At 40.0% G+C, this 21714-nt stretch overlaps 1 protein-coding gene across 1 annotated transcript in view; it reads left to right on the forward strand.

Moving 5' to 3' along the window:
* Positions 1 to 21714, forward strand: part of WWOX (WW domain containing oxidoreductase) — a 609400-nt gene that overhangs the window by 141858 nt on the left and 445828 nt on the right. The window contains exons 6-8 of the mRNA XM_087877071.1: positions 4885 to 4973; positions 12969 to 13154; positions 20620 to 20884. Of these exons, the coding sequence (XP_087733197.1) occupies positions 4885 to 4973; positions 12969 to 13154; positions 20620 to 20884 (540 nt within the window). The remainder of the gene's footprint in view (positions 1 to 4884; positions 4974 to 12968; positions 13155 to 20619; positions 20885 to 21714) is intronic.

The following is a 21714-nucleotide window of genomic DNA, read 5'->3' on the forward strand; positions in this document are numbered from 1 at the left end:
CCAGTAACACTATATTTAGTAGAAAACTGTTTCAAAAGTTAATTTCAGTGGAATTTGCACAGGAAGATTTTGTGGTGACATCTCTGTAGGATGCCCTATTGCCCTAGGACAGGAGTGTCAAACTCAAGGCCTGCAGGCCAGATCCGGGGGTGTTTAAATCTAGCGCGTGGGGCCACCCTGGAAACAGCGAAGGGCCAGCCCACAGTGCCTCTGCCAGCAAAAATGGAGCTCAGGAGGGCCACTCGTGTCTCTCGCGAGCTCCGTTTTCACTGGTAGAGGGTTGCAGGAGGCTGTCCCCGCCAAAAACGGAGCTTGGGAGCCCGTTTTCGCTGGCAGAGCACTTGGGCCACCACAGGCGCCCCCCACCATGAGTGACATCAAGCTGGCCATGCACCCCCCCGGTCATGCCCCCCCAGCCTCTCCAAGGTCAAACACAACCCTGATGCGGCCCTCGACGAAATCGAGTTTGACACTCCTGCCCTAGGAGAATCTAGTCTCTTAAACTGGATAGTAATTTCTAAAGGATATCTAGGCATAAAACAGGTGTAGAGGCACACACCTGTAGACACCAAAATGTTTGTTAAAACACCACGACTTAAGACTTCATAACACAAAACAACATGTAATATTAAAACAATATGGGATGAAATTATAAGAGTTATTTGTACAATAACCTTATGACCTTAGCAGAGAACTTGAAGGATGCTGTTAAGTCATCTCTTTTTAAGTTACCTTTTATAGATGACTGTTTGTTATAAACCTGAAATATTGAAAAAGCTAAAAGTACAACAAGAAAAAAAGTAGAAAAAAAATTAAAGAAAGCTATAAATAAGAGGCCTCTGATCTTCTTCATAGCAGTTATAAGTACATTTATATTTTAACCTCTCTCTCTAAGGTTACATCATGACTTTCTTCTTTCTATAATCCATCCTGTCTAACCATCAAAAACCTTAAATCACAATTTTATTTTTATGCAAAAAGTCCGTAAGGGCTATTAAATCATTATATGACGCTGCTTAATGATCAAATAAAAGTTTATTGATTGATTAAACCATTATAGCTTTTCTTTCTTTTTTCTTTTTTGGCTACAAAGAGCAACAATAAGACTCAAAAGAATAGTTTAAAAATATACTAGTTTTTATGAATAGGGAGAAGAGCTTGTAAACGTAAGTTAATGAGGGGTTAAAAAGCCAGATTTGTGAAGATTTAATGACATTTTTTTTTACTATATAGGCCAGTGGCCATTGTATACATTTCTGTCTTTATCATTTATGTATGTTCATGAATGGTACCCTAGAAACTGTCATTGTCATTTTTATTATTTGAATGTGTGACCTTTCGAAACCTATTTAAGATGCTTGAGAAATAGTCCCACAGAAGGAGGCTCTTCTCACTAACCTTTGTTGGTGCTAAATCTACAAAGCTGTAGAAATTCAGATTAATTTAACAGTTGGGAATGGGGGGGTGGGGGGTGGTTGGGAAGGAACCCTAGCTGTCATCACAATAGAAAGTGTTTTATTTTTCCAAGTAAGCAGGGGTTCAGTTTATTTCCCTGAAAATGTCAGGCTGCAAACCATAGTCATAGCTTGGATAATCTACATTTCCAAGTTACCCATTGATTGAGCTTTTTTTTTCTCTCTTCATATTTGTATTCTTTCTCAAACGCAGCTTCTTTTTTTTCTCAGTCCTAACTTGTGGAAAGGAGTAAAGAAAGCAGGAACACCCAAGCAAGACACTCTTTTGCTCTCTATTCCCTTCATAATATCGCAAATGCTGTCTCTTCGGTTTCAAAACCAGCAGGAAAGACCTGCAACGTTGCCCAGAATGAGCAAAAAGCATTACCTGAGTAATAGTGTGTGGACTTGAATCACTGTTCCCAAGAGCATGCTAAGTAACAGCTTGTGGTTTAATCTGTTGAACTGCTTGATGTTTTTTGACCCCTTGTTGTCCTTGTGTTTGTAGCAGCCTTTTTTTTTTTAATTTTCTCCTTGGAGACGAGAACAGAGCATTTTAAAGGAAAGAGAGAGAGAGAGAGAGAGAAAGCATCCCCCCCCCTTCTGGTTGTGTCTGTTTTGTGTATTGCAAAATTGTTTTGGCCAAGTGCAGGCAGGATTGAGTTTGGATAATAGCAATAGCAATCACACTTAGACTTATATACCACTTCATAGTGCTTGTACAGCCCTTTCCAAGCAATTTTACAGAGTCAGTCTATTGCCCCCAACAATCTGGTTCCTCATTTTACTCACCTCGGAAGGATGGAAGGCTGAGTCAACCTTGAGCCTGGTGAGATTTGAACTTCCGAACTGCAGCTAGGAGTCAGCTGAAGTAGCTTGCAGTACTGCACTCTAACCACTGTGCTACTTCGGTTCTTGATGATGATGATGATGATGATGATGTAGTATGTAATTGTGGAGTTGTTTGTGCCATCTGAGCACTGGGATCTTCAGAGAAAGGATTTGCTTGGCAAGCTTGAATGTCTAGGTCATGTACAGGGAAATAATAAGATGTCTCTTCTATCGCTCCATTGTTAAATGTCTACTTTTATGAGGAAGCGAGTTTCAGAAATTGGTTCCGTGGAAAATTAATAACATGTTCCAATTGCGAGATTTAATTATTAAAATAATTGCAGAGATAAAGAGGAATGGTAAGAAACGTCACTGAATTAGAAAAAAACCTAGTCAAACATAATTCAGAATATTTGCTGGGACTTATTTATCAATGGCTGGAGAAATATGATTCAGAGGCTGGACAAGCAAAAGAGTTTATGATTAAATAGGTACAGAATTTGAATGTGGCAATGTGGAAATTTCAGTGGAAAAAGAACATTAAATTTCCTCGGAACATTATACTTAGAGGAAATTGGTATAAGGTATTTTATTATTGGTATATTACTCCAGTCCAGCTAGCTAAAATGAACAATTCCTTCTCTAAAAAATGATGAAAATGTAATGTTGGATTATTTTTTTAATATTTGGTAGCAATATGGTAAAGCACAACGATTCAGGAAAATAATGCACAGTAGAATGAAATAAATCTTAACAGTTGAACTTAAACTGTTTTATTAAATTGGATAAATCATTCATTACTTTAAATTATGTTGAATTTGTATATGCTAACTACAGCAAGGATACTATATGTTTTGGTAACATATGTTTTAGAAAGATTGATTTATAAAATGCCTGGACAGTAAGTTAATACCTTTACTTTGTACCTCATGTAAATTCTTTTTTCCATGTATAGACTCTATATTTTAACTTCATGGAAAAATTAGAGTGAATTTTCAGAATTGGTTCAATTTATTATCATTTTGGTTGGTGAATTTTTTATGTGTTCCTGATCTTTATTTTTTAGCTCCATGCTTAATAGTTATTTTAGTTGTTGTTTTTTTAAATGAGAAATACCATTCAGCTGTTATGTAATTAGTTAGGTGTTGGAAAACTAACTTCAATGACATTTTCAGATCCTCTGTTTCTTCTTCTTGTGCCATATCAGTCATCGGAGGTTGGTGGTCATGTTGGCAATCCTATTTTTGTCAACAGCTGCATGAAAAAGTGCTGCTGAGTTTTGTCCGAACCAGTCCCTTAGGTTTTGAAGCCATGATGTTCTTCTTCTGCCTGGACCTTGTTTGCCTTCAATGTTTCCTTGGAGGATTCAGTGAAGGATGCCGTATTTTTCTGGGTGTCGCATCACATGTCCAAAATATTCTAACTTTCGCTTTTTAACGGTTTTGATGATCTCCCTTCGCTTTCCCAGGCAGCTTATCAATTCCTCGTTTCTGATTTTGTCAACCCAATTTATACGTAACAGCCGTCTGTAAATCCACATTTCAAATGCTTCTAGTCTCTTCAAGTGGTTTCCTGTCAGAGACCAACTACTGTATCTACTCCGTAGAACAGGATAGAAAAGATGTAACATCTGACAAGCCAGATCCTCTGTTTACGCATTTAAATTTCAGTTTCTTACTTTTCATTGTTGTGTTTGTTTATATTCTTTCTTTGGTGGGGTTGTGATGCCCAGGTTTGAGACCTGAGTGCAGCTCAACGGGCTGAGCTCCCATTACTTGACCCCACCTAGCAATTCAAAAGCATACACATGCAAGTAGATAAATAGGAATCCCATTGGTGGGATGGTAACACTGTTCTGTGCATCTCAGTACATGCAGGCCACATGACATGGAAAGGGTCTTTGAAGAATGCTGGCTCCCTTGGCTAAAAAACAAGATGGGTACCACTTCCTGGAATCAGACATGATTGGACGGAAAATCTTTGCTTTTATATTCTTCCTTTGAAATGTCTGAAAAAAATAAAAATAAAAATCTGTAGCCTCTGAATTGGATATTTTTCTGCCTTGATTTGAATTATTTAAATAATTTCCTGTCCCTAAATCAACCAGTCATAAATGCCTAATTCATCAAGCCTAGCAGATTTTAACTGAGGAACTTTGGGTAATTTTGTAATTTTAAGATATTTTTGGGTGAGTTTTGTAAGAATCATGTTCGTTGGCAGAAAAAGCCCATGAGTTTGATTTTTTTTTGTTTTTTTAAAAAAATACTGCTCAGGTAGCTCAGTTTTATTTATTCTGCAGGTAATAAGAACAACAACAACAGCAAAAAAGATCTAGCAATCTTTTGGGTCAATCTTTTGGTTTATCTGGAAATACCTTGAGATATTTGAATAAACATTCACACCTGTTTCAGGATTTACTTTGGCTGCATGCACCTACATCCTAAAAAAACCTTCTTTAAACAATCTACATATCTCAAAGTTTTGTTATCTGTACCACTATGATTAAATTAGAGTATTTAAACATATGTTGTTGGATATTTGTTATCAGATGATTCTTTGGAATAAGTAGGTTGATCTTTTGAACTTTTTCTCATTTTAGCACAAAGCTAAGGTAGAAGCAATCACCTTGGATCTTGCATCTCTTCAAAGTGTATGGGAATTTGCTGAAACCTTCAAATCCAAGAATCTGTAAGTACTTAGAAACAATTTTTTTTCTTATTACCTTAGTAGAGTTTGCTTTGCTGTTGTTGAGTCAATTGAGCAAAGTTACCATAGATGGGAAGCTATTGCAATATTCATCTCTGTCTCTTTTGCAATAATATGGTCTGTATACTTCAATTGACATTTAAGAGCTAAGTAGTTTTTATACTTTTGCTTATTATTAAGGGGCACAATTTACAGAGTCAGAATGATTGAGATTTATAAATTCACAGGCTATGATTGAGGTGGGTATCTAAATCTAAAGCATCTAAATTTGATAAATAAAATAAATACATTTCTTCGTTCTATCTTCCCTCTGTGCAACTCCAATAAATATATTGTTTTAAGACCAATAAATATAAATATGAACAACAGAAAGTGTGAATGCCATTGAGAGTTATGACAACTTGAAATGGGAAAAAATAGAGAAACCTATGAGGGTTAAGGAAAGCAATGAATTTGATGTATGTGACTGAATGTTTTCTCATAATGTATAGGCACACTCATATTAGGAATATATGCAAAATGCAAAAATGCCATTTTCTATTTTGAATTTGGATGGATTCCAATGGCATACAGGATCGACTGACTGCCAGCACATTTCAGAAAAAATTGGTCAAAGAAAATAACATAGCAATCTCAGCACATGCTAGAACAGATGAGGAAGGCTGGGTACTAGATTTAAGAGGTGGCTGTTTGTAGAAATACAGTTTCATTAATCTCTTTCCAAGCAAAAGCTTGAGATCTTTTGGAAGAAGCCATGATGAATGAAAAGCAATATTAAATATATTTCTTGGTTTGGATTGTTTGATATGGGAATGGTCAAAGTAATAACTTTGGTATTCATGTTCTTTACTGGTAAATGATTCTCACAGCAAGAAGGTTGAAGATATAAATATGCAGTTAGCACTTTCAGCATGCATAAAAATTGCAACCAAGAGCTTTATTGTAAGGGGAGATCTAGGAAAGGAGAATGTTGGTGTGGAAAGAGGAAATCTATTCTGTCTTGGCCTCCAAACTCCTTTCAGTTGTTGTCATAACATTGGAAAGCCATAGCTCCTGAATTGCATTAAAGATTTAGAATAGAACAGAACAGAGTTGGAAGGGACCTTGGAGGTCTTCTAGTCCAACCCCCTGCTTAGGCAGGAAACCCTACACCACTTCAGACAAATGGTTATCCAACATCTTCTTAAAAACTTCCAGTGTTGGAGCATTCACAACTTCTGGAGGCAAGTTGTTCCACTTATTAATTGTTCTAACTGTCAGGAAATTTCTCCTTAGTTCTAAGTTGCTTCTCTCCTTGATTATTTTCCACCCATTGCTTCTTATCCTACCCTCAGGTGCTTTGGCGAATAGCTTGACTCCCTCTTCTTGGTGGCAGCCCCTGAGATATTGGAACACTGCTATCAGTGTCACCCCGAGTCTTTCTTTTCCTAAGACTAGACATATCCAGTTCCAGGAACCGTTCTGCATATATTTTAGCCTCCAGGACCCTAATCATCTTGGTTGCTCTTCTCTGCACTCTTTCTAGAGTCTCCACATCTTTTTTACATTGTGGCGACCAAAACTGAATGCCGTATTCCAAGTGTGGCCTTACCAAGGCATTATAAAGTGGTATTAACACTTCACGTGATCTTGATTCTATCCCTCTGTTTATGCAGCCTAGAACTGTGTTGGCTTTTTTGGCAGCTGCTGCACATGGCTGGCTCATATTTAAATGCTTGTCCACTAGGACTCCAAGATCCCTCTCACAGTTACTACTGTTGAGCAAGGTACCACATATTCTGTACCTGTGCATTTTTTTTTTGCCTAAATTTAGTTCCTTGCCAATTGCGCAAGACTCTAGGTTGACCTTAAATTGTGTTTGCTCTTGGTCAGCCTCACCCATGATGCTTCCAGTACAAGACATAGAAGACCCAGATACTGTACATATTAAAACCAACAAACCAATAAGATCCATTTGGCACAATTGGACTGGAACAAAGATGTGGACTGTGCAAAACTTTCTATCAAGTGGAGTTTGAGATTTTTCCAATCTGGGAAGTTATTTTGGAAAATGCTCTGCTAGATGTGAATGTGAGAAAGAGACTCACTGCCGACTGGTTTTGACCCAGATCTTTACCCAGGGGGAAGAAGGGCTTAATTTCATCCACGTTAAAAAAAAAGAAAAGAAAAAAGATTGCCTTGTGTGCATGCAGTCTAATGAGCTCCCACAGACCCGTTTCCTAAATGCTAAATATGCCATATCAGTCATTCAGCTGATATCTAAGCCTAGGAATGTTGCAAGTTGAAGAATGACAAATAGCTCCCTTGGTTGAACAGCAGCTTAATGAAGGAGCCTTAACCAACAAGCAAATGATTCAATGGAGGGACTGACCGTTTTTGAGTGCACATAAATAACATATGACTGAGTATCTTCTACTTGGGGGCAGAGAGTTTGAGGACGACAAATTGGAGCTGTCTCTTCAATAATAGCAAGCAAAAATATATTTTTTTTAAACATTTCATTCTTGGCAAATTGCTCACAATGATTGAGGAACTTTTAAAGGATTGCGAGTCACGATATCAAACGTTGCATTCGTTATTGTTTAAGGGAATACAGGTAACCCTGAACTTACGACCACAATTGAGCCCACAATTTCTGTTGCTAAGCAAGGCAGCAGACAAGTGAGTCTTGTTCCCATTTTACGACTTTTCTTTCCAGGTTGGTTAAGCGAATCACTGCAAGTTGTTAAGTTAGTAACACAATTGTTAAGTGAATCTGGCTCCCCCGTTGATTTTGCTTATCGGAAAGTCGCAAAAGGTGATGATATAAACCCTGGGACTCTGGAACTGTCATACTCCTTACGCATGGTCACTCAAGCACTCGTCACTTCTCGTCTGGATTATTGTAATGCTCTCTACATGGGGCTCCCTTTGGGGTGCACCCAGAGGCTCCAACTGGTGCAAAATGCGGCCGCGCGGGGGATTCTGGGAGCGACGGGGCGCTCCCACGTGACACCTCTCCTGCGCGAGCTGCATTGGCTTCCGGTGGACTTCCGGGTGCGCTTCAAGGTGTTGGTGACCACCTTTAAAGTGTTTACGGGACCGCCTTCTGCCACCAATTGCCTCCCACCGGCTGGTTCGCTCCCACAGAGAGGGCCTCCTCAGGGTGCCATCAGCCAGATAATGTCGGCTGGCGACCCCCAGGGGGAGACCCTTCTCTGTGGTGGCACCTACCCTCTGGAACGATCTACTCCCAGAGATACGAGTGATCCCAGACCTCCGGACTTTTTATTGGGCCCTAAAATCTTACTTTTTTCAGTTAGCCGAGCTGGCCTGATTCCATGTTGGTTTTAAAGTTTGATACTGATTTTTAATTGAAATGTTTTAAATTATGGGCCAAATTTCATTTAATTATTTTTAAAATTATTTTAACTTTTGTGTACAAATGTTTTTATTTTGGCTGTTCACCGCCCTGAGTCCGAAAGGAGAAGGGCGGTATACAAATCTAATAAAAGATAAAGATAAAGAAAGATAAATACATGCCAGTTGCCAAGCATCTGAATTTCAATCACTTGGAGGCTGCAATGGTCGTAACTCTGGAAACCAGTCTTAGGTCACCTTTTTCAGTGCTGTTATAACTTTGAATGGTCACTAAACGAATGGCTGTAAGACAAGGACTCTCTGTACACCTGATTAATGCCATTAATTTGTATTAGTAGATAAAATTTCATTGCGATACAATGCTTCTTTGTTAATTTATATAGACCCGTGATGGCGAACCTATGGCACACATGCCACAGGTGGTACATAGAGCCATATCGGTGGGCACATGAGTTGAGCTCCGGCACACATATGTATGCTGGCCAGCTAATTTTCATGCCTTATGGGCCCATCGGAATTCAGGAAACAGGCTGTTTTCTGCCTCCGGAGGGCCTGGGGGTTGGTGGGGAAGGCCATTTTCGCCCTCCCCAGGTTCCTAGAAAGGCTCTGGAGCCTGGGAAGGGTGAAAAACAGGCCCACCATGCCATCATGTGCCAAAAGTGGGGGAAGTGTGTGTGTGGGGGGTGTCACGCATGCAAGCGCGGGGGGCGGGGAGCATAGAATTATGGGTGTGGGCATGCGTGTGCAGGACCCCGCGCTCCCCCCGCTTTTGGCACACGATGGCAAAAAGGTTAACCATCACTGATATAGACTATTTTGCTTGAGTATTTATGCGAATAGTTTTGTTCCTGTCTGATGTCTGTCACACTAAACAAGACCTAAGATAAGGCAGTGTCAATGCTACAGCTTTAAACGGTGAAGGAGTAATGTTGTGTCCCACTAGTAGGACAGAGGTTCAAAATATTAATACCTTCGTCTCTGTGCAATTGAAGGTTACTTGGCAAAGGGAATTTCTCATGCTACCTCTTCTTGACCTCAGAAAATATATTCAGGATTCATGCCAAGGGTTTTGTTGGAGATAATTACACAGCAGAACATGAAGCATCAAAAGTACAAAACGGTGCAATCATTGTGACCATTAGAACAGAGGAAGGATTCTGCTGGATCAGAAAAATGCTCATGTACTGCAGCAATATATATATACATATATACATATATACATATATATGTCTTCTTAAGTTTTCACGGGTGTGTGTATGTAAAAAGTTAAAATCTCGGGTGTTTGCCCATGTCATTATAAGTTTGTTAGTTAAAATGTTTAAAATCCTGGCTAAGATCCCAGCTCAGAATCATCTAAATTCCAAAACAAAAACCTTTTAAAGGTCTTTCAAAAAAGACCTTATACACACACACACACACACACACACACACACACACACACACACACGTGTGTGTGTGTGTGTGTGTGTACCTTGTTTTCCCCAAAATAAGACATCTCCTGATAATAAGCCCAATCGAGCTTTTGAGTGCATGACAATAAGGCCAAGCGCTTATTTCAGGGTTCAAAAAATAATAATAAAATAAGACAGGGTTTTATTTTCTGGAAAACACAGTATATATATATATATATTTGTGCACTTCATATATGGAATTCCTCACTGGATTTATGTTTCAATAGACACAGCAAATAAGCTTCGAAAAGATGTATTTAAATTTGGGTGATTATAGAACAATGGTTAGATTCAGAATGATTCAAATGTAATTCGAATGAGGATATTAGTAAAAAAGTTAATGGTTATTTATATATGTGAATGTATATAGCATAAATTAAAATGTGCTTAATAATTGTGCGGTAGATTACTTCAGCAATATTTGGCTGCCAAGATTTTTTCCCCCAGAAGCATTCTGAATTAAAATTTATTACAATTTGTTCAGAGATTTTAGAATTCTTGCAATCCCTATTCTGCATATCTATCTATCTATCTATCTATCTATCTATCTATCTATCTATCTATCTATCTATCTATCTATCTATCTAATACAAATGTCCATTAAAAACGAAGAAAAACATGCACAATTCTTACAATCGTGAGGCAGACTCCACCCTTTAAAATGCAAAGATAAAAAATATCTGTGATACTCTCAGAAGTAGAAATGTGTTAATTTAAATTCCTGCTTGTTTTAATAGCCTGTTTGCTGTTTTAGTTACTGCACTATGATAATATTTTTATATTGTATCTTATAATTGTGATCCAGAACATCTAATTAAACCAAAGGGCGAGTTATTAAATTTTATAAATACAATTTGTGTTGTGCAGTTTCCTCCAGTAGTAACTTTGGGTGACACTAAAAGCAACAGAAAGCATACGATGGAAAACTCAACTGGCTTCATCGGTGCATCTTGTCTAACCATGCTTTCATTGGTGCTTCATACAAACTTGTCTAGATAAGACGCACGTACCTTTTTTGGGGTGGAAAATAAGAAAAAAAAAATCTGCCTCTGCCTCCCAGCAATTTGCCACCTTGCAGCAAACAGCGGAGGCTGAAAATGGAGCGCACGTAGGTGGCAATAGGCAATGGCAATCCCTGCAGCCTGAAACAGCTGATGGTCGGAGGCTGATCCAACCGACTATCAGCTGCTTGTGCTAATCAGGCTGTGCTGAAGTTGAAACTGTTTGCTGTTTGCTGCAAGGAGGCAAATTGCTGGGAGGCAGAGGCCAAAGGGTGGGGCCCGTGGGTGAGCAGAGCTACATTCGGTGTATAAGATGCACCAAAATTTTCACCCTCTTTTTTTTGGGGGGGGTGCGTCTTATACTCCGAGAAATACAGTAAGGCACATAGTTTCTGGACTTCATAGGTAAAAAGTAACATCTCCCAAGTTCCTCAATCTACTGATCTTTCCACTGGTGGTTTGGGGCATTGTGGTTGTTGTCTTAAAAGGAGAAACAATGCTTTCTAGGCAATGGTGCCCCCCCCCCCAGATGTGTTGCAACTACAATTCCTTGGCCAAACGATCCCAACCCATGTGAAGGCTAAGTTCAGGATACATTTGATTTTAGTTGAGTTAAAAGGTCTTATCCTTTGGTAGACCCAGCCATGAGAGAGGCATGTTGGGAAGATAAGCATGTAAAATATTTATGATTTAATATGTACAGCTATAGTATCTTTTGCTGCAAATAAAGCCGTAAGCATTTTGCAGTTTTATAGCTTTTATGGCTAATGAGAGAATTTTTAAAGGGTCTGTGTGTACAGTATTTTAATTAAAATTTTAATTTAAAATAATAAAACCATGAAGAATATTACAAAGTGCAATAACAATCGATATAATGGAATTTTTAACAAATACGTTGATTAAAAGCGCTATATGCTATAACTTTCTTAAAGTTTTTAAAAAGTGGATATGAATCTTTGGACTAATATACATGATTATACATTAGTCATAGTTTCTGAACAGAGGTGAAGAAAACTTAATTTTGAACATTAAGCATGCTTATTAATGAAGTTATGTTTCTTATTCAACATAACTTTTGCTTCTCAAGTACAGCCATGTAACTTATGACTGTAAGTCACAGTTTTGAGTGCTGATAAAATGCCGACCAATGTTTCCCTCTGTAGAAGGGAAATGTGTGCATTTCAATACCCAGGATTTTGCCACCAGGAAGGCCATTGCTGAAAATCCAGAGATTTGAAGTCCCCAGATCTAGAAGTTACCAGTGAAACAGAGACGTAGAGTATAAAGCAAGTGCCATATTGATCAAGTAATAAACATTATGGTAGCATTATTTAATCTTGATAATAACCATTATTTTTCAGATTATTTAGTAGTTCCCATTCAGTGGGATCTGGAAGTTTTATTTTTGCTTTAGTAGCAAATAACTATACAGATAAATAACCACTCTATTGTGATGTATCTTGAGATAGATATGGAGAATGAATTTCCTCTCTAGAAACTCAACTATATTTTCTGTATAAAAACATGGGGCAGATCTGTCAAAACTAGTTAACAACGTAGTTCTGTGACAGATATTAGAATAGAATAGAATAGAATAGAATAACAGAGTTGGAAGGGACCTTGGAGGTCTTCTAGTCCAACCCCCTGCTTAGGCAGGAAACCCTACACCACTTCAGACAAATGGTTATCCAACCTCTTCTTAAAATCTTCCCGTGTTGGAGCATTCACAACTTCTGGAGGCAAGTTGTTCCCCTGATTAATTGTTCTAACTAGCAGGAATTTTCTCCTTAGTTCTAAGTTGCTTCTCTCCTTGATTAGTTTCCACCCATTGCTTCTTGTCCTGCCCTCAGGTGCTTTGGAGAAAAGCTTGACTCCCTCTTCTTTGTGGAAGCCCCTGAGATATTGGAACACTGCTATCATGTCTCCCCTATTAAACTAATCATACCCAGTTCCTGCAACTGTTCTTCATATGTTTTAGCCTCCAGTCTCCTAATCATCTTTGTTGCTCTTCTCTGTACCTTTTCAAACCCTTATGAGGCATGGTTTTTCAAAATGGCACTGAGACGGTTTAATTGGCTAGAAATAATGGCTTAACTCATCTGAAGGCCACCAGCTTTCTGAAGATTGCTCTAATTAAACATATATTTCCACATTTGTGTTTACAGAGCTCTTCACGTGCTAGTCTGCAATGCTGCTGTTTTTGGCCTTCCTTGGCAATTAACTGAAGATGGCCTGGAGACGACTTTCCAAGTGAATCATTTGGGACATTTTTATCTCATTCAGCTTCTCAAAGACGTTCTTTGCCGCTCAGCTCCTGCAAGAATCGTAATGGTCTCTTCTGAATCACACAGGTTAGTTCTGAAGGAAAGTTACTCACCATTTTTTTTGAAATGGAACCTTTTTTTCCTGAAAGTTTCACTGAACGTTTTTAGTGTTTTGATTTTATTTCTTCCTTTCTTCCCTAGTTGCTCTGGAACAATAGTTTGAATCAGTTCCTAAGTGTGTGTGTGTGGGGGGATTTCAGGGTGCCCGACTCCAAATGACAGGAGACCTTCGCCAAATTAAAAAAACAACAATTTCATACAACAACAAGCTTCCGTAAAGCAACCACCATGATCACATACAGAGGTGGACGTCATATGAATTAACAACGGGTTCACCCAGCACCAAAAATGTGAGAGTGCGCGCGGCCGCATGCATGTGACCTTCCGTGTATGCGCTTCGTTGCGGCATAGCGCTGGGGCGGGGCGGGAGCAGGTCCACCCGCAGGTCACAACTACCGGTTCACCCGAACTGATCCGAACCAGCAGCAGCCCACCACTGACCACATATCCCTCCATTTGAAAGGATCCCGTTCAACCATCTTAACCCAAAGCCAATCCATAGTGTTTAAAAGAAAGTTGTAGTGTGGGCGTGGTGTGGCTTGGTGGACGTGGCTTGGTGGGCGTGGCAGGGGAAGGATACTGCAAAATCCCCATTCCCTCCCCACCCCAGGGGAAGGATACTGCAAAATCCCCATTCCCTCCCCACTCCAGGGGAAGGATACTGCAAAATCTCCATTCCCTCCCCACTCCATGGGAAGGATACTGCAAAATTCCCATTCCCTCCCCACTCCTGGGGGAAGGATATTGCAAAATCTCCATTCCCACCCCACTCTGGGGCCAGCCAGAGGTGGTATTTGCCGATTCTCTGAACTACTCAAAATTTCCGCTACCGGTTTTCCAGAACCTGCTGAATTTCACCCCTGGCAGGAATGATTTGCTTTCTTTAATGTGGCATTTGAATAGCCTGCTGGGGTTTCAGAGTAGGAGGAACCTGAACATACACTGAATTAAATATTTGATTGATTGCATCGGATTGATCTTTGCTTATTGAATATCTTCCCGATGCGTTCAAAATGACAATGAACTTAGAATGGCTCTGTCATTGTCCTCTCCAGCCCTTTTGATGCCGCATGGTTTTTTTCTTCTACACCTGGCAGAGACTATTTATAGATGAACACGACAGGCTGTGCTGGGAAAGATGCTTTCTGTTCACTGCTATGGTTCTTGGGATCTTGTGTGCCAAATTAAATAAATCAAATTTTTAGCTCCTTACTGGAAAGTAGGTGAATGGTAAATGGACCGACTATCCAATTCTATGACTAGATCAGGAGTGAAATGCTTCCGGTTCAGACCGGTTCGGCCAAACTGGTTGCGGGGGCAGCACATGGTTTGGAGAACTGGTAGCGGCGGCAGCACGAGGCTCTGCCCACCTGGCCAGACATTGTTACTTCCTGGTTTTAACCAGGAAGTAATCTGTTTTTGACCCTCTGCGCATGCACAGAAGGCTTTACGCATGCACAGAGGGTCCAAGTGCACATGTGACATGCGTGCAGACTGCGCACTTCCGAACCAGGAGGGAAGGTAAATAGATTTCACCCCTGGACTAGATTGTGCCTTAGTCTTCATATTGAAGCAGAGGTTCTTTGCAGAGGAAGGCTTTCGTTCTGCCAGCTGATGAAACAATAATTGATTAAATCTGAATGGTGTGACTTTTATTGATTTGTCATTCAACATCTTCAGTACCGTGCCAGGAAGAATTCACCTTTACTCTAATTGGAAGCTAATGCAATTACTTTTAGATTAAATACACATTTCTGATCTCTCTTTCCGAATATGTATGTGTGGATGTTCTTAATGGCTAGACAAGGAATTTCATGTGGACCAAAACTATACCTTCGTGCAAAGGAAATAACGTGTTCTAAATGCTTTCCACCATTAACCTTTTTGCCATCACGTGCCAAAAGTGGGGGGAGCAGTGTGTGTGTGTGTGTGTGTGTTGCACACATGTGTGCCCACACCATAATTCTATGCGCCCTGCCCTCTGTGCATGCACGCGCAACCTCCCCCCGTGTTCCCTCCACTTTTGGCATGTGATGGCACAGTGGGCCCGGTAGGCCCGTTTTTTGCTCTCCCCAGGCTCCAGAGCCTTTCTAGGAGGGCGAAAATGGCCTTCCCCACTCCCCAGGCCCTCCGGAGGCGGGAAACATCTTGTTTCCCTACTTCCGGTGGGCCCAGAAGTCCCAAAAATCAGGAGTTGAGCTCTCGTGCCCACCAATATGGCTCTGCGTGCCACCTGTGGCATGCGTGCCATAGGTTCGCCATCATGGGGCTAGGGAATGTGGAATTGGCAAAAGTGTAGTTGACTGAGTCTTATTTTCTTCTAGTCACCTTTTTAGCAAAGCCCACCACCCTTGAAAAATCCTGTTCAAAATGCCCAACAACATCAAAGCTCCTCCTTATGCTACTCAGCTAGCATCTCTTCCTCTCTCTCTCCCTTCCTCCCCCCCCCCAAAGTAAGAAAACCTAGCAATGTTTTTGTTCCTAAATAAATAAATAAAAAATATTTCTTCTGTGCTACAAAAAAAGCTGTGACTATGGATATCTGGGCTGTGCTTATTCTTCCCCTTCTTCATGTTTCAACTATGCAGTGTGAAACATCTTTTTTTTTAAAAAAAAACAAACATCCCTCAGATGTACAGTAGGTCCTGGGACTTAGCAGGCACAGAATGGCTCAGGGTTAGGCTGAATCCTTTTATTAATCCCAGCATAAGGGCTCATGATAGAAAGGACAACATTGCACAAAGATTTACTTTAGCCCTTTTAAATTTATGATGGCTGAAATGGAAGGAAGCCGTAATGCCTATATCAATCCTGCCCAGAGCCACGACACGAAATGTCAATTAGGTGAGAACAAGCCCACCATCAAGAAAATCCTTTATAAATCGTGCCAAATTTTTCTGCTGTTTCTGTCTTTCAAGTGTGTGAAAGCAAGCAGTGGAGCAGGCCAGTTGGTCTAGCTCTAGAAATACAAGTTTAGCTCTGAAAATATGCAAAGAAATATCATCCTTCCATCCCCTCTCCGTTTTGTTGGACATAATCCTTCCATCTCCCCCCACCATCTTGCCAGAACTGATGAGGCTTCTTGGAGGAAGAGCAATATGTTTTCAACAGTGGTGGAATTCAATTTTTTTTACTACTGGTTCTGTGGACATGGCTTGGTGGGCATGGCTTGGTGGGCATGGCAGGGGAAGGATACTGCAACATCTCCATTCCCACCCTACTCTGGGGCCAGCCAGAGGTGGTATTTGCTGGTTCTCCGAACTACTTAAAATTTCTGCTACCGGTTCTCCAGAACCTGTTAGAACCTGCTGAATAGCATCCCTGGTCTTCAAGGAAGAAAACAAAGGAGGTTCAGTAGCCTTTTTTTAAAAACAAAAAATAAAACACCTTTCAGACAACCATGACTGAAGATCTCCATAGACATTTAGCTCTAGAAATAAATCTCCCAAATGGGGAAGGTACAATGGGATATACAGTACATACATGAGCTGTAATTTAATGATGATTACATGGAATTCCATGGATTACATGGAATTACATGGAATTGTCAGTAGCTTGTATTATCTGTTTATTATTTCTTTATCTTATCATTGAATTCCAGAATTATTTTTTTTAAAATTCTCCTTCTTAGCTTTGGAGTGGACTTTGTCTCTGCCCATCACTTTGATATCATTGATAGCTTTAATCCAGTGGTGGAATTCAATTTTTTTTACTACCGGTTCTATGGGTGTGGCTTAGTGGGCGTGGCTTGGTGGGCGTGGCGGGGGAAGGATACTGCAAAATCTCCATTCCCACCCCACTCCAGGGGAAGGATACTGCAAAATCCTCATTCCCTCCCCACTCCTGGGGGAAGGATACTGCAAAATCCCCATTCCCTCCCCACTCTGGGGCCAGCCAGAGGTGGTATTTGCCGGTTCTCCGAACTACTCAAAATTTCCGCTACCGGTTCTCCAGAACCTGTCAGAACCTGCTGGATTTCATCCCTGCTTTAATCCCTCTGTTCACAGAACTTTAAAGCTTGACTGGCAATCATGGTTGAGACAGGACCAACAAAATATTGTCCTCTTACACAAGATCAACCAGGGTTTCTGGAAAACCTGTCCCCCCAACATGTAATTGGTGTGTCTCCAGATCTAGCAACTAATTGCTCCTCCATTTCTCGGGGCTCGTCATGCATTAAATTAGATGTTTAAATATAATCATTGAAAATGGCTGCGGGTTTTCCCATATCTGTGAGAAATCAGCAGGGTGAGTTCACTAGTTGCTGTGTCTTATCACATACACTTGCAATCTGTTTGAAAATACCAAAGCCAGCGCCAATCATTTATTTTGTTTGTTCGTTTTTCCTGCTATGCCGAATAATTCCAATTCTCCTAAGGCGTGAAACATTGTATTAGAATAAGTAGGAATATTTGTTGTTGGTTTGTTCGTAAATCTAACTTATAAGGCCATCAACTCAATCCCAGCCTCACTTCTTTATATCTATTGTTGGACTTCAGCTCCCTTCATCAGTAAGCATTGTATGTGCTGGGTAAGATGGATGGGAATTGGAATAGCTGAAGGGATACAAGCTTTCTCTGGCTGTTTTCAGAATTACGTTTTTTCCCCAGACGTTGAGAGAACAGAAGAAAAGAGAAGGAACGGGTTGCCTGTTCATCTAACTGAGAACTGGAATAAGTTGGTAGAGCCATTTTGGAAAGCCCAACAAAGATCCAGAATATCTGGGGGGAGTTCGCATCCAGGAATATAGCGATAGCAATAGCATTTAGACTTATATACCTGCCCCACAGTGCTTTACGGGACTCTCTGGGCAGTTTACAATGTCAGCACATGGCCCCCAATTCACAAATCATGAATTGTGAAAGTCCATCAATGTTATAGGAAGCCTTACAGCACTTCAAAGCATGATTATCTGTTACAGCATAGCATAGCATGATGTGCCTAGACTCTGTAGAATACAGTTTGGGGAGCAGGCTACACCAGGTCCCTCCCTCCAACTAAATATGGGGAAAGTTTTCCCGACCTCGTCTTTCTCCTTCCTTCCTTCCTTCCTTCCTTCCTTCCTTCCTTCCTTCCTTCCTTCCTTCCTTCCTTCCTCCCTCCCTCCCTCCCTCCCTCCCTCCCTCCCTCCCATCCATCCATCCATCCATCCATCCATCCAATATTTTTCATTTGTTTTCCCTATTCCTATGCAAATCAAATGTGTACATGTACTCTTATGGCTATGTGCAAGAATCCAGCTGTAGAATATTTACATAGTTTGCCACCTTGCTAGAATAACATCAACAAACAGCTGGTCTTTTAGTGACTGTCAGACCCAATTAAAAATATCAACCACTTACTTTGATTTGTGCTCAGTCATACCAGGGGTACACACTTAAAAACATTAGACTCCACCACAGCTCGTTCTAGCTTTGTTCACATTTTTTCTTTTATACCTTACAAAACTATTGATGGCAGAATCACCTCGGTTACTGCCCCTTTTTTAACCATCAATTTTTAATCTTAAGACAATGCTGAGAAGCAGCAAGTCTCATCTGTAGTTATTTGAGCACTTAGATTCCAGAGTGTGGAAGGCTAGTGCACTGGAAAGCAGAAAGATGGGAAGATCAATGGCTAGAGTTGTCCTATTACTCAGCTTGGAGTTTGGAAGAGGGGAAACACATAAATCTTTGGCCCCAATTACAGTGTTTGCTAATTGCAATTATTTACTGTTCTCTCTCTCTCTCTCTCTCTCTCTCTCTCTCTCTCTCTCACACACACACACACACACACACACACACACACACACACACACCCTTACTTTCTGAGGACTAGGAGGAAAAAACGCAAAGGGATGTGGTGGCTCAGTGGCTAAGACGTTGAGATTGTCGATTGAAAGGTTGGCAGTTCAGCGGTTCGAATCACCCGTGTAACAGGGTGAGCTCCCGTTACTTGTCCCAGCTTCTGCCAACCTAGCAGTTTGAAAGCACATAAAAAATGCAAGTAGAAAAATAGGGACCACCTTTGATGGGAAGGTAACAGCGTTCCTTGTGCCTTTGGCGTTGAGTCATGCCGGCCACCTGACCACGGAGACGTCTTCGGACAGCGCTGGTTCTTCGGCTTTGAAACGGAGATGAGCACCGCCCCCTAGAGTCAGGAATGATTAGCACATATGTGCGAGGGGAACCTTTACCTTTATATAAATTTAATAAAAAAAAATTAAGGTTTATAGAACAGAAATATTTTATAGAACAACTTGGCGTGAAAGCACCTTTCCGTAACATTTTAAAGCAGTCACTTCCTTTGGAAGGCTTTTACATTTGCACAATGTATTTGCACATACAGCTCTTTTCCTTCATTGGAAGAATCTATGTTTATGTATTTCACTGGAGATAGAGTTTAGAGTAGTCACAGAAGCCATCTAAAGCATTAAGGCTTTACACAGAGTTAGGGCCACAATTCCTTCCTTCCTCTCTCCCTCCCTCCCTCTCTCTCTCTCTCTCTCTCTCTCTCTTTCTTTCTTTCTTTCTTTCTCTTTCTTTCTTTTTAAAAAATAATTTTTATTAAACAGTTTGTCTTTAAAAACAACACAACAAACAATCACACATATCTAAAAACAGAACATGTCAAGACATAACGTATTGAACATTACATAACATTAATGGTAATTTTACAGCATTTCATATCGACTTACGTATTTTGCTTTTGTAGTTCTCTATTCTATCATTTCTATTTACTACTCAATAGTAGGATAATCGCATTACTCCAACATATACACACACACACACACACACACACACACACACACACACACACACACACTATAATATTCATTGTTCTTATCTACACATTTATATTTGTTTATATTTATATCTCTTGATTTAATGTTGTTCAGTTACTGTAATTTAAGTTTCATCAATATTGTTAAACATTTCTTGTTCTGATTTCTATTTTTGAGCCAACTGTACATTTTATTCCATATTTCATAATATTCCAAATCCTCTCTCTCTTTCAACTCCAGTCATTTTATCCATCTCTGCGCATTCTAGAATTTTCCTAATTACTTCTTTCTTTCTTTCTTTCTTTCTTTCTTTCTTTCTTTCTTTCTTTCTTTCTTTCTTTCTTTCTTTCTTTCTTTCTTTCTTTCTTCCTTCCTTCCTTCCTTCCTTCCTTCCTTCCTTCCTTCCTTCTTTCCTTTCCTTTCCTTTCCTTTCCTTTCCTTTCCTTTCCTTTCCTTTCCTTCCTTCCTTCCTTCCTTCCTTCCTTCCTTCCTTCCTTCCTTCCTTCCTTCCTTCCTTCCTTTCTTTCTTTCCTTCTTTCTTTCTTTCTTTCTTTCTTTCTTTCTTTCTTTCTTTCTTTCTTTCTTTCTTTCTTTCTTTCCCCATAGACCAGAACATAGGCCTTTTATTGCTACACTCATACAGTTTTTTTGTTTGTTCTGGCTTTGCAGGTTCACGAATATTAAAGAGAACTCGGGAAAACTTGACTTCAACTTGCTTTCACCATCGAAGAAAGATTATTGGGCTATGTTGGCCTACAATAGATCTAAGCTTTGCAATATTCTTCTGTCAAATGAACTGAATCGTCGGCTTTCCCCTCATGGAGTTATCTCAAATGCATTGCATCCTGGAAATATGATCTACTCATCCCTACATCACAACTGGTGGTTGTACACCCTCCTGTTTACACTGGTTCGACCTTTCACCAAGTCACTGGTAAGAGCATGATATTTCTTACATTGAGAGATTGGCTTTTTTAGAAATTCTCTTATACCTACTGCATTTTCAACCACTCTTAAATTTGTTGATCTTTGACCATTTATATATTGGTGGCTCTTGTGGTCAAAAAAGGCTGCATCCCTTGATTGTTTCGGTTGGTTTTTGATAAACTCTTGTGTGTTTTCCGAGTCATGTGTTTTGGTTCTTTACTTTACTTTATTCAAATTTCTATACCGCCCTTCTCCTTTCGGACTCAGGGCGGTGAGTTGTATGTGTTGTATGTCTGGATATGAGTTCCCTTCGGTGGTTGGGATTTGAGAGAAATCAGAGCTACAGATTGCAACATGCTTAGGGGGAAAAAATCCCAGTAAAGATGGGTTGCATTGAGAAGTATAAAAAGAAATATTGACTTCTATATGAAAAATGAACAAGTAAGCTTAGAATACACTATATGGGTGATTAATTCTATAGCACCTCATTGATGTCTAAATTTGGGAGTTGTATGTTTGCCACAGTTCTGACTTAGAATAAAATAATGGTGTTGTAGGAGAGTAAATAAAGAATCATGTGTTAAGGCTGAAAGAGCCTAGCAGATGTTTCAGCAAAGTGAATTTTTAAATCTTTTGCATTAAAAAAGGATAGAAATCCGAGCTGATTGAGTTAAGCTTCCTAATTCAGTGAACAGCCAATGGTGGTGGTTGAGTTTTAACAGATGTGTTGTGGGCTCTTTAAATGAATGGGAATATAATACTGGGACTATTGCAGAATTATAATGTATAATCATGGGGGGGGAGAAATACCCCATTCTGACTATTGGCGAGCGATAT

The sequence above is a fragment of the Pantherophis guttatus genome, chromosome 11, assembly GCF_059756535.1.
Source record: "Pantherophis guttatus breed Tessera chromosome 11, ASM5975653v1, whole genome shotgun sequence".
Taxonomy (NCBI): domain Eukaryota; kingdom Metazoa; phylum Chordata; class Lepidosauria; order Squamata; family Colubridae; genus Pantherophis; species Pantherophis guttatus.